Below are 13,001 nucleotides of genomic sequence, written 5' to 3' on the forward strand. Positions count from 1 at the left end.
ACTGTCTGCTGAAAACACATTTAGGACACGTATTTAAAGGCATATTTTGCCTGTATTTTAAGAGATGGTTCATCCAAAACCTTATTTTTTGGGCCAAATTTTGGTTGATCTTTAACATCCAAACTCCATCTCTATTTATATCTAAACAGGCTTGTGTCATTGCTTTTGGCATTATATTCTTAATGAATTGGGCTGCCCATCTGTCTGAGAGAGATAAACATAAAGGTCTTAATTGTGTGAGGTTGTGCAGGTACAGTACGGTTTGACTGATCTGCACCACAACAGAAAGACCTTTGAGATGAATAGCAGGAATGTCCATAAGGGAGCCAAGTTTAGCCAGTGTGTTTAATCAGTATGGTCCTCTGTTAAAGATTTGTGTCTGGAGGAAATCCTGTTCTCAAAGCACAATGAGAATGCAGGTCAGAATATATTTATCAGATGTGTAAACATGTGGCCTGTGTGCTTTGTCCTGGTACTTCAAAATGTATGAACATGATATACCATTCAGCTCATGTTTAAATATCCCTTGCAGACTTCATATGATACGTTTTTTAATCATCATCTCTTTCAATCAATCTATCTGTCTATGTCTGTTTGTCTGTCTATTTGTCTCTTTATATACTCTCTAAACTGTATTTTTCCTCAAACTAATGCAGCCTTTGTAAGCATAATATATTTCTTTTAGATCTCTTCCACTAGGCCTATTCATTTCTCTATGTTTAATCTATCTTTAGTCCTGTTTATATGTCAAATTTGGAAGAAAATTTGATTATTTGTAACATATTGACAGAACAAACGGACCATCTTGCTACAGGAAGGCTTCCATGAATTTGCATGCATATTAGTGATCTGTGTGTGTCTGAACAGACAGCTACAGCACGAATCGATTTCTTTCTTTCTATTCTGGTTCCACATTTACATCAATTCAGACTGATTTCCATTTGCATAGTATTTGAGTATTTACGTAAAATACTTGCATTGTATTTGAGTATTTACGTAATTGTTTAAACGTTCAGTTTTTAAATTCTGGATTTAAGTCGTGGGGAAGTCATGGGAAGTTGTGGCCCAATGGTTAGAGAGTTTGACTCCTAACGCTTAGGTTGTGGGTTCGAGTCTTGGGCCGGCAATACCACGACTGAGGTGCCCTTGATCAAGGCACAGAACCTCCAACTGCTCCCCGGGCGCCGCAGCATAAATGGCTGCCCACTGCTGCGGGTGTGTGTTCACGGTGTGTGTGTGTTCACTGCTGTGTGTGTGCACTTTGGATGGGTTAAATGCAGAGCACGAATTCTGAGTATGGGTCACCATACTTGGCTGTATGTCATGTCACTTTTCTTTTTTAATGCGCATTCTAAAATTCTTCTACATGCAATTTGTGTGTCTGTTAGGCCAAAAATTTAACCAAGCATATATTATGTGACCATAGAGAGGGATTCAGAGACCATACCATCTACAGTTGATCATGAAAAATGAAATCTTAACTCCCCAAATTTGCAAGTTAGACTATTATGAGGCTCCCAGGATGCAGTGCCATGCCTGGCTCATAAAACTGCATAGTAAAGTGTAAGTGCATGGGACCCCATCACATGCTTTATTTTATAAGCTTACTGTGGCATCCATAGTGAAACAGGCGTCAGCAGAGATGTGTGTGAGTAGAGTTCAGTGAGGTGTGGAGAGACTGGCACACTGCTCATGTCTGGGGTGAAAGTTGAGCTCAGGCTCCTCCAGAACAACAACAGAGTCATGCAGACTATCTGTCTATTCAACCATTGTCCTATCTACCAACCTGACTAGCATTCATTCTATAGTTATATCTATTATTAATTTGTTTGTTCATTCTACCATTCTTTTTATTATTTTGTCTGTCATTCGATTGTTCATTTTGTCGTGAACATTCTATATCTGTCTGTCTGACTGTCTGTCTTTATAAATATCTATATATATAAAAATAGACATGTATGCTAATACAAATAATAGTAATAATAATAATAATAATAATAATAATAATAATAATAATAAATACATTAACACAGTGTGTAGCCTTAAATCATATTTTTTCAATTATGTATACATTGCTATTTACTTAAAAATTTGATTCTTTAATTTTATATATATATATATATATATATATATATATATATATATATATATATATATATATATATATGCACACACACAAACACACACACACTGTTTATATATATGTGTGTGTGTGTGTGTGTGCGTGTGTGTGTGTGTGTGTGTGTGTGTGTGTGTGTCTGTGTGTGTTTGATATGCTCTCACACTTTTTCATGAAAAACACTCTGCTTGTATGATACATTTATTTTTAGAAATTCTCAATTTTATGTTTTAGAAAACAGAAAAGGGGCAATAGTCTGGAAACCAATGGCGCGGGAAGGGGGGTGCTGCGGGGGCTGCAGCCCCCCCCGTCATAGCATCAGCCCCCCCTGGTGGGGGGCTGTGGACTAACCTAATATTGTACTTAAAAACGTGAAAAAAAATAAACTAAAAATAAAAAAAACAGACATAACAATGTGTTTAATGTGGGATTAAGATATAGTGTATAAGATATAAACTAATGATTAATTATTTTAATATTTCGTTGATAAAAGACTAACCTAGCCTCCTCAGGAATGCTTCCGTCACCATCAGAATAATTGGCTTCCGTCAGAATAATGGGCGTTTACTAGCCGCTCTCAAGCGCACGACCGCATGCATAATTTTGCCACAAAGAACCGGCTGAAGAAATGATTATGAATTTGTCAAAAATAGCAAGGAGACATTTAAATTGTTTATTAATAAAATGGTGTTTTCTGTGTCGCTGCAAAGACGATGCGGACTCGCCATGAACGCCAGAGAGAAATGCACATTTCATATGGATTAGGCCTACATATTCAGAGAGTAGCCTATTTATTTTCGTTTTGAATATTTTCGTTTAAAAGTAGACATTTTTAAGCTCTTTATAATAGATAGCCTATATTTCTCAAAAACTGTCTGTGAGGCACAAGCTGAGTTTCTGCGCCCTCCAGTTCACGTGCAATACAAGTGATGTGCCGGTACCTTATTACATTGTCTGCTAATATATTTGCTTGTTTATTAAATACAGGCAATGGGTTGATAAAATATTGATTAAAATTAAGATACAATTTATAAAAAACGAAAATCTTTTAAACAGAGTCTTTCTACAAAACAAAACTCAATAAAGTGGTCAAAATCATGTCTTACCCACTCCATGTCTCATAGGCTATTGCGCATGATGTATCATATCTTTCTCATGCTGCATGCTCACTTTCATAATAAACATTGATTAAATAAATAAAAAAATTACATTAGCCTATAATATTTAAACAAATATGAAACCAAATATGTTTTCTTTAATGGCTACAACACATAGCCTAAACAGTACAGAGATTTTTTTTTTATTATTTTTATTTATTTATTTATTTTTATTAAACATCAAAGTACAAGTACATCAAGTACAATTTTTGTGTATAAAACAGTAACAATCACGCCAGGGGAGAAGACTAGTATATAAACTCAATTTCCTCATTCACAAAAAAATAACGTCACAAACTTCCCAAAACACAAACAAACCCCCACACCACGAAACATCTTCCCCATACTTTTCTGGAAACACAAACATTTTTCCATAATCTGTTTTCTTTTTTCCATACTTTTCCAGACCTTGAAAATACTAAAATCAATTTCCATATTTTCCGTACTTTTCCAAACTGTGTAGGAAACTTGTCAATATATCTTTCTATCGTCTATTGTTCTATCATTCATTCTATAATTTATTCTATCATAATATCAATTGTTCTATCATTCTGTCGCTTTATCATTTTGTCTGTCATTCATTCTCTCTATCATTCTATTGTTGCATCTTTCATTCTGTTGTGCTGTTTTTTGTTCTATTGCTCTGTTGATAGTTACAGTATATTATTCTATTGTTCATTCCATTGTTCTATCTATCATTCTATGACTCAGTCTATCATTCCACCTACCATTCTACCATTCTATCCATCTGTCATGGTCTTTGATGTAAAAAAAGAGAATTAACTGTGTTTTTACTTAAAGCTTCAATAAAGCCTCAAGACTTCAGAGTTTTTTACAGTTATCAGCAGCATTTCTCTTGGCATTCACTGGGTCTATAGTTAGTGTCTTGTAAAGCAAACCCTGTGTTTTTCTGGGATTGCTATGGGCAGGGTGTGACTCAGCGCTGGTACAGCGGATGGGTTGAGAGAAGACTGCTTCCTGTGAAGAGTATAGCCATTTCAGCTGGCCTCCATGTGTCTGCTCACTACTGGGCCGTCCCTGTCCTCCAGATAGACCCCACCCACATCATGCATATTCATATCGATCATGCTCAATAATACAGCAGGGTGTGGTCTTTCAAACACAAAGCCTCATGCAGGACACTTGCACAGAATAACAGAGAAACAAATATGCCAGTTACTCTTTTAATTACAAACCTTCAATCACTTAACAGCTAATCATTTTTATTATATGCACACAAGGCTGCATTAGAATTTATTCATTTTTATTCAAGAGTTTTATTGCTTGAGACATAAAGGCAACGATAGTATATTTTAATTAGATGGAGAGTGGACAAGTGCCTGGATGTGAAGTCTCATTACCAAATATAATTGCTTAATTTGTACATCATAAAATTATCTGTGCTTAGTTTGAACACAGTCCTTCCAAAATAGTCCATATTCGAAATAGTCTCTCTCTTTGTTTTAGTCACAATGGTGCGTCAGTCAGCAGCACTGCCTCGGTGAAAAGGCCACATTAGGAAAACATTGATTGTGTACTTATTAACTTTAGATCAATGGATTTCGCAGATGGTTTCACATGCACATGCACGTTTAGGGGAGTGCATTGGTGGTCATGTGAGTGCATTGATGTTGGATGTGTACAACAAATGCATTTATTGAATGTTAGGACTTGAAGTGTACAATACTTACAGGAAGGAATATGTCATTTCTCATGCAAGTCATGCAAAATGAAATAAAGATTCACAATAATTCCTGATGCATAATCAGTGAGGAAGTCTTGCTGCTGAGGAAGAGAGATAAAACTGCATGGACAATGAAAGCAGTTCCGATAAACCACTGGAAATTTAGTGACTTACCAGTGATTGCGTACTGGAACACAAATAATAACTCCAGGAAATTCCATTTATTTATCCAGCACAGGGCATCATTTTTCAAACTGACTGCACTGGTTGTTTTTTCCTCATGTTTTATTGATGATCTCATCATCAGGATTCCCAATACTCCCAGGGCTGGTCCATTGCTTAGCAACCAGAGGTGATGTTCCTGTTGCCTGGCACGCTGTCAACACTGACACCCATTGTCCTGTCTGAATGCCTGTAATGTGCTAATGGCACTATGACAAGCTGACTCCCTGCCATGTGTCAATTTGCTGAGCACAGCAGGCCACTATAACCAGGGGCGAATAGATGATCATAGATGTTAAATACACTCTACTGCTGTCTTGAAATATTCTTACAAATATAATGACAATTTAGTTGCAGTTTGTAATGCATGCTCTGTTATCATCACTTTAGAATAAGTTCAGAACAAATGACAGCACTAGTATATTTGCGTTATGTTTAAAATTATCACCTGCGCTGTAGGCCATTTTTCCTGTTCACTGTTTACTTTGTAGCTGCCATGCGGCTCAGTCAGTTGTCACGTCCCTCTAATTGTGTTACATGATCAGATATATTGCCTGACATCAGTGAGATCACAGCGACACAAAGGCGGTGGACAGTCCGATGAGGCTTTATGAGATGTTACTTTGAGAGCCAAATTATTAGCGGTGGGAGCAAGCATCTCATGAACAGGAATTTGGGGAATTTTTCTCTAGATCAGCAGGATCTTAAACATCCTCGACCTCTGTGCTAGATGTTTGTGAGTGGATCATGTATTTCGTGGGTGAACTTTGACCCGCGTCTGGTGGCCTACTGTGTTGAGAAATTACCCATAGAGAGCAGATCCCTGGTTGAGGCATCACACAGCAATAACGTAAACTTTGAGACACATTCACACAGCTATGAGCTGCTATGCTTTTTCATCAATGACTTCATTATACTTGAATGAATCATTATTATAGTGCTTTCTAGAATGAACTAGTGATGAACTTGTTCTCAGATTCACACCCGCAAATCTTATTTGGTAAAAAGAGCCTCAGGTGTTACGATACATTGATTTTGTGTTTCGTATCTCCATGCAGATCACGTTAGCTTACTCAGATGGGGGCGGGTATTCTGTCAAAGTGCTGTTTCCTTCCTGTCATGTCTGATCAATTAAGCTTATCTATCTGGAGACAGGCATGACGAGCCACAATGATAAGACTGTTATTGTATGACATCATTCAATTTTAGTTGCACTTTCTCAGTTACAAGAAAAACTGTGAACTACATCCACCAAAAGACACATTCAACACACATTTAAGAAGTTAAGATTTATATATAAATATATATATATATATATATATATATATATATATATATATATATATATATATATATATATATATATTATATATATATATATATATATATTGAATTAACTTTTATTTTTAGATTTCCAGTTTAAATTTTATTGTTTTGTTATTTTTGTGTTTTTTTTACTTGTATTTGTTGTAAATATTTCTATTTAGCTTTTCTGTTGTATTATTATGTAACAAATGATATTAATTTAATTAAATATTTAATTAAAGGATCTATCGTATGATGGATATTATGCATGAACAGCATTCTACATGAAATAAAAGGATAGGAGAAAGTAAAATACTTACAGAAATACCTACATTCTACACAAATAAACAGCAACTCTGAACCAAAAAGGGGAGTGAATAATAATATAACAACATAATGACAGTAAAATCAACAATTAAATAAACAAATAAAAGGCCATAAAATCTTGGTCATCCAAACATATGCATATTAACATCACAGGTGTTGAAGTAAAGATGAAGTAGGCTAGTAAGGGGAAAGGGTTCCAGTCGGAGGAGAAATATTATAATATTATAATGTTATAATGCCCAGTGCTGACCACTGAGAAAAGTCCTATCCAGTGATGGTAGGAAGGCAAAATTTGCAGCAGTAAGTGCAGAAATGGAAACGGTTTGTTCTCCAGAATAGTGTCTAAAGATTTCTCACCACAAAAGTGTGTCCAAGGTTTTCTGAGGACAGATTGTGAAAGAAGTGCTCAGGACAGTGAAAGTGAGAGGAGTGCTGTGAGGATGTCATGGGGGTATGGTTTCAGGAATGTGAAACAACTTGGCAGAAAGATGGAGCAGGTCCGGACGCATTAGTAAAACAAGCTACAGGCCCACACATACACTCCTGTAAATGAGCCCTGCTTGAGCACACTGTTGATTCATAGCAGCATAAATCACAGCTAATTTCTTCACACTTTTGGGAATACATATTTATTCATGTCAAGTATGTGTTCATTGAGCTGTATACTTTCTGGTTAATCTGAAAACAGTAATGTTCCCAGTTGCTCCTCTGATGACAGCCCTGTAGAGTGTGTGTTCATAATCACATTGGATGTGTGATTTTGTGTATTGAAGGTGATAACTCTGGATCAGGGTGAGGTGAACAGACTCAAGGTTTTCCCCATGCATCCCAGCAGCATCAGTGGAGTGGAGGACATGTCCACTCTGGCCGAGTTACACGAGGCCGCAATCTTGCACAACCTCTTCCTGCGATACCAGAAGGACCTAATTTATGTAAGTTTCATTTCTGAAAATAGACCTACATAGACTTCACTTTTGTTTTTTGTACAGCTGGTTATAAACACTGTAACCTAATCTACACCCTAAACCCTAAATTTGAACTTTCATTTTTATATGGTTTTTACAAATGAGTACTTTCCCCAAAGAGAGGGTTTATCAGATTTAGGTCACCTCTGAGTACAAATGTGTCCCTAAAATATGCCTAAGTAGGTTCACAGACACACACATAAGTCCTCTTTATTACATTCAAATAGGAATTAGGAATTTGCAGTGTTTTCGTGTAAACAATGGAACAATCTGTGCTTTGAGAGGTCTTGTGCCTCAAAGCAACTTTATTCTTTGAAGCTTTTTAGAAAAAATAAAATTACATGGTGGTTACATGGTCTTGTAATACATATGTCATCTTATGATAATTTTATCTGTCTGTTTTTTAATTCATATGTATTGATAGTTTTACTTTACTATTTCCTAAATTGTTAAAATGTATTTTAACATATATTGGAATTATCATGCATATTGGTAGCTAAAAGCATTATTAGATTAGCCAAAAATATTGAACATACAAATAAACATGTAGATGTCAGTGGATTTGTAGAACTTTGGGAATGACAGGCATTTGGATTCTGTAGAAATCTGTATTGTGTAGAATCCATGCATCTGTGACAAAACATACTATTACCATGTTTCATAGAAATAACTACTTTCATCAACACTTGGAAACTTTTGAACCATTATGATACAATACAACATACTTTCATGGATTATTTTTTCCAAGGCTGAGCATTCCATGTTTTTACCGTGTTCAACATCAAATGTATAAACAGTGTAAGATCAAATTTGTATGTTCTCATTTTCATACATTCTACCTTACAGACTAACATTGGCTCCATCCTGGCAGCCGTGAATCCTTATAAGAAGATACCAGGTCTGTATGACGCCGAGGCAGTGGATGTGTACAGTAGACATCACCTGGGTGAACTACCTCCACACATCTTTGCGGTGGCCAGTGAGTGTTACCGCTGTCTGTGGAAGAGACATGACAGTCAGTGTGTGCTCATCAGGTAACGTCCTGCTAGTTTTAAATTGCTTCTTTTAAAGGCATCACATCACATTTAGAATTATCTGATTTGAATGGAGTTGAATTATAATTTTAATGCATGATTATTCAGATCCTGTTCATATGAAGCTCACCAGACTGCTGCTGGTGAATTGTGCCTTCAAATGCACTCAAGATGACTGATGCACATGGGTGTTTTGGTCATCTGCTATTCCATAGGACTCCAATCAGAGTGTGACTGCTGAATGTAAAAATAGATTATGTTTGATATATATTGCAAGGTTTATTGCATAACTCATCTTGGCATGGAGGTCAGAGGTGTTTTATTTGCTTATAGTGGCAGCTAGGAATCAGAAGACCTCTGAAGTGAGCACTTGTAATGATGGGTTTGTTCCAGTTGCTCAGTAGTACTGTGTGAAACACATTGTATTTGGTCATATTAATTGGAAATTTCAAATTGTAGAGAATTAAAAGTATTAATAGTAAAATAAAAGTGGTGAAAATAAATGGAGGGAATTCACCGTCATTCACCATTCAGGAGCAGATATTACTACATTTAGGGATTTGGCTGTGATGAGTGACGAGATTTGTATTCATTTCAGTATACCATTTAAAAGTAGGCACTGATAGCCTCGTCAGTGCGCTTCAGACGTCCCGAGTTCGAGTCCCGGCTTGCAGACTGTTTTTAACATTGATAATAAGAAATGTTTCTTGAGCAGCAAATCAGCATATTAGAATGATTTCAGAAGGATCATGTGACACTGAAGACTGAAGTAATGTCTGCTGAAAATTCTGCATTACCATCACAGAAATAAATTCAAATACAACAGCTGCAATTATTTTAATTACTGTTTTTACTGTATTTTTGATCAAATAAATGTAGCCTTGGTAAGCAACGTAATAGACTTCTTTCAAAAACAAACAAAAAAACACTAACAAAATCTGTTTTATGTATGCTTCATGTATATTCATTCTCAGTGGAGAGAGTGGTGCGGGGAAAACAGAAAGCACCAAACTGCTGCTGAAGTTCCTGTCCGTCAAGAGTCAGAACTCCACGGGCTCTCCGCTGTCAGAGAGGACCACCAGAGTAGAGCAGGCCATCGTACAGAGCAGGTCATGTATGCTCTATCACACCTTCTCTGTTCTTACAGATGATGTTGTATTTCTGTCCATTTTAACACCTAGTCTTTCTCTTTCACTCCAGTCCAATAATGGAGGCATTTGGAAATGCAAAAACTGTTTACAACAACAACTCCAGTCGCTTTGGCAAGTTCATTCAGCTTCACTTCTCTCAGAGTGGAAATATCCAGGGGGGATGTATTATTGATTATTTACTTGAAAAGGTATCTTTTTATTATTGTTATTGTAAATATAACTGATAATATAAAAAGTATCACTGTTTATAGCCATGCATTTAAGCAGTTATACTAAATGCTTTGTGCTTTAAAAATGTCAGAATCGAGTTGTGCGGCAGAATCCGGGAGAGAGGAACTACCATATTTTCTACGCATTATTGTCAGGTGCTAAGTGTGAGCACAGAGGTGAGATTTTAGGATTATTTCATTTTTTTGTTTTGTTGGCACAGGAGTTACACACTTCATCTTTACAAAAGCTGAATCTTTGTTTTTCTCTTTGGCCATTGTATTGTGGTATGGATTAACCCTGTGTTCTCATCAGAAATGTACATGCTGGCTGATTCTCCTGAGGCGTATCATTACCTCAACCAGTCCGGCTGTGTGAAAGACAGAAGCCTGGATGACAATCACCTCTATGATAGTGTGATGGTGAGACAGTACTGTATGTTTGACAGCTTTCTTGACTCTAAGACAGTTACTTTTGTCATGAGCACAGAGTTTAAAGGAACATTTCACCCAAAAATGAAAATTCTAGCATTGTTACTAACCTTTATATCATTCCAAACATTTTCCAAATTTTGGTTAATCTTTAAAAACACAAATTAAGATATTTTTAGTGAAATCTGAGAGGTTTCTAACCCCCATTGACCAGGTAATAAAAACTTAAAAGGTCCAAAAAGGTTATAAAGGTGTTTTAAAATGAATCCATATGAATAGAGCAGTTTAATCTAAGCCAATGTTACTCTGCTATGTGTGTGTTTATATGTGAAAAAAAGACTAAATTAAATCTGTTATTGATTAAAGCAATTGCAACTCTTCACAAGACTTCCAGTTTGAATTATATACTGTAGGTTCATTTTACAACACAATTATAACCTTTTTTTAATCGTTTAAGTTTTGGTTAGCCAGACTTTCAATGGAGCAACATAAACCTCTCAAGCTTCATTAAAATTATCTTATTTGGTGTTTCAAAGATTAAACAAGTCTTATGGGTTTGGAACAACATGAAAGTGAGTAAATGACAGAAATTTCACATTTGGGTGAGCCATCTCTTTAATGCCATGCAACTGGGCTTTAGTAAATGGTCCACTAGAGGGCACCACATCATTTCTTTTCCGTAATCTGTTCAGAAGTAATACCAATAGGTAGAACTAATTAAACAAGAGTTACCCCCCCCCCCCCATACATATTTATTGGTTAAGACTTTCTGATCATAGTAAGCATGTGTAAGCATAATGTATCCAGATCCCATTTCCTTCTCTCTTTCCCTTAAGAATTCAGTATCAGCTGTCAAATAGCTGTCAAATAAAGCATGCTCATGGTTTTATTCTGTTTAATGGCTATAGGAAGCACTGAAGGTGATGGAATTCACTGAGGAAGAGATCCGTGATGTCTTCAAGCTGCTCTCTGGGGTCTTACAGATCGGCAACATTGAGTTCATGACTGCAGGGGGTGCTCAGATCACCACTAAAGGAGGTTCGAGGCGGATCAGCATGTCTCAGAAGCATACCTAGCATGTTATACATGCTTTTTAAAATAGTTATCTTAGTGGAAGGACCTATTAAATACCGCCTGTAGCCCTGGCACACAGTATCAGCCTATATTTTATCTGTCAGGACTCAGGAGTTATGAGTAAGGCCTTCACAGAGTAGAGTGTGTAGAGGCATGCTACAACATATCGGTATTCACTCTGATAACTGCACTTCAGATGGGGGATAACTAACTCACTTCTTAATGCTGGAGCAGTTCCAGAAGTCTGCTGATAAAAAAAAAAAAAAAAAAAAAAGAAGAAGAAAATCTGTCATCATTTACTCAGCTCTGCTGGTTGCTTATTTCAGTGCAACTACAATGAACAGAGACCAAAGCTTATTACAATTTAGTTTAGTTTTATTACTATTGTAATATATTTTAAATTTATTCCTGTGATGACAAAGTTGAATTTTCAGCAGCTATTACTCCAGTCTTTAGTGTCACATGATTAGAAATCACTCTAGAAACATGTCATATTATTATCAATATTGAAAACAGTTGTGCTGCTTAGTATTTCTATGGAAACCATGATGCATTTTTTCTAGGATTTTTAGATGAATATAAAGTTCAAATAAATACCATTGAAATAGGTTGATTACAATGATTTGATAACCTTATGATTGCGATGCATCCTGAAATGTGAAATCGGGTCCAGTTATTTCCAAAAAATTAATTTGAAAGTCAATATGTACATTAACTGCTGTGTATGTGCATACACACTTTTCACAGTTGTGAAGGCTTATGCAGTGTGTTTTTCTGAATGACAGTGGTCAGTGTCGTCAGTGATCTGCTGGGACTCGACTCCTTTCAGCTGTCTGAGGTTCTGACTCAGCGGTCCATGATCCTGAGAGGAGAAGAGATCTGCTCACCCCTCACTGTGGAACAGGTAAGGAACCAGGACATCAATCCCTCTTTATGATGTTGTATAGTGTACCGGCATGTCTAGAAATAAGATATATTTATGTGTTTGTCTATTAAAATCTGGTTTATTTACAGTTTTGGCATAAGGTTTAGGCAGTGGTTTCAAAATGTTATTTTTTTTGGTTGTTTTGCTTTAGCCGTCATGTTGTATCATGTCATGGCATGTCTGTGTTGTGCCCTCAGTGTGTCCAGAGATATGTTCCTTTTTTCCTGCATCCCCAGACTCACCCCAGATTTACTGAAGACTGTCATTAAAAAACATGCTCACACCCATACGCCTGTGTAGAAAGCGTCTTTGCGTGACTTGGTACCATTTCCTGTTTTTTGTCCCCTCGGATTCCTGCTATAATAACTCAGTGATAAAGATCTCATGAGAAGCAACACAA

General features: G+C 36.4%; 1 protein-coding gene across 1 annotated transcript in view; it reads left to right on the forward strand.

Moving 5' to 3' along the window:
• LOC109051227 (unconventional myosin-X-like) overlaps positions 1-13,001 on the forward strand; it is a 65,713-nt gene that overhangs the window by 15,326 nt on the left and 37,386 nt on the right. Inside the window, exons 3-10 of the mRNA XM_042763453.1 lie at positions 7,588-7,746; positions 8,626-8,813; positions 9,788-9,922; positions 10,014-10,152; positions 10,266-10,350; positions 10,487-10,593; positions 11,511-11,640; positions 12,462-12,580. Of these exons, the coding sequence (XP_042619387.1) occupies positions 7,588-7,746; positions 8,626-8,813; positions 9,788-9,922; positions 10,014-10,152; positions 10,266-10,350; positions 10,487-10,593; positions 11,511-11,640; positions 12,462-12,580 (1,062 nt within the window). The remainder of the gene's footprint in view (positions 1-7,587; positions 7,747-8,625; positions 8,814-9,787; positions 9,923-10,013; positions 10,153-10,265; positions 10,351-10,486; positions 10,594-11,510; positions 11,641-12,461; positions 12,581-13,001) is intronic.

The sequence above is a fragment of the Cyprinus carpio genome, chromosome A9 (assembly GCF_018340385.1).
Source record: "Cyprinus carpio isolate SPL01 chromosome A9, ASM1834038v1, whole genome shotgun sequence".
Classification (NCBI taxonomy): Eukaryota; Metazoa; Chordata; class Actinopteri; order Cypriniformes; family Cyprinidae; genus Cyprinus; species Cyprinus carpio.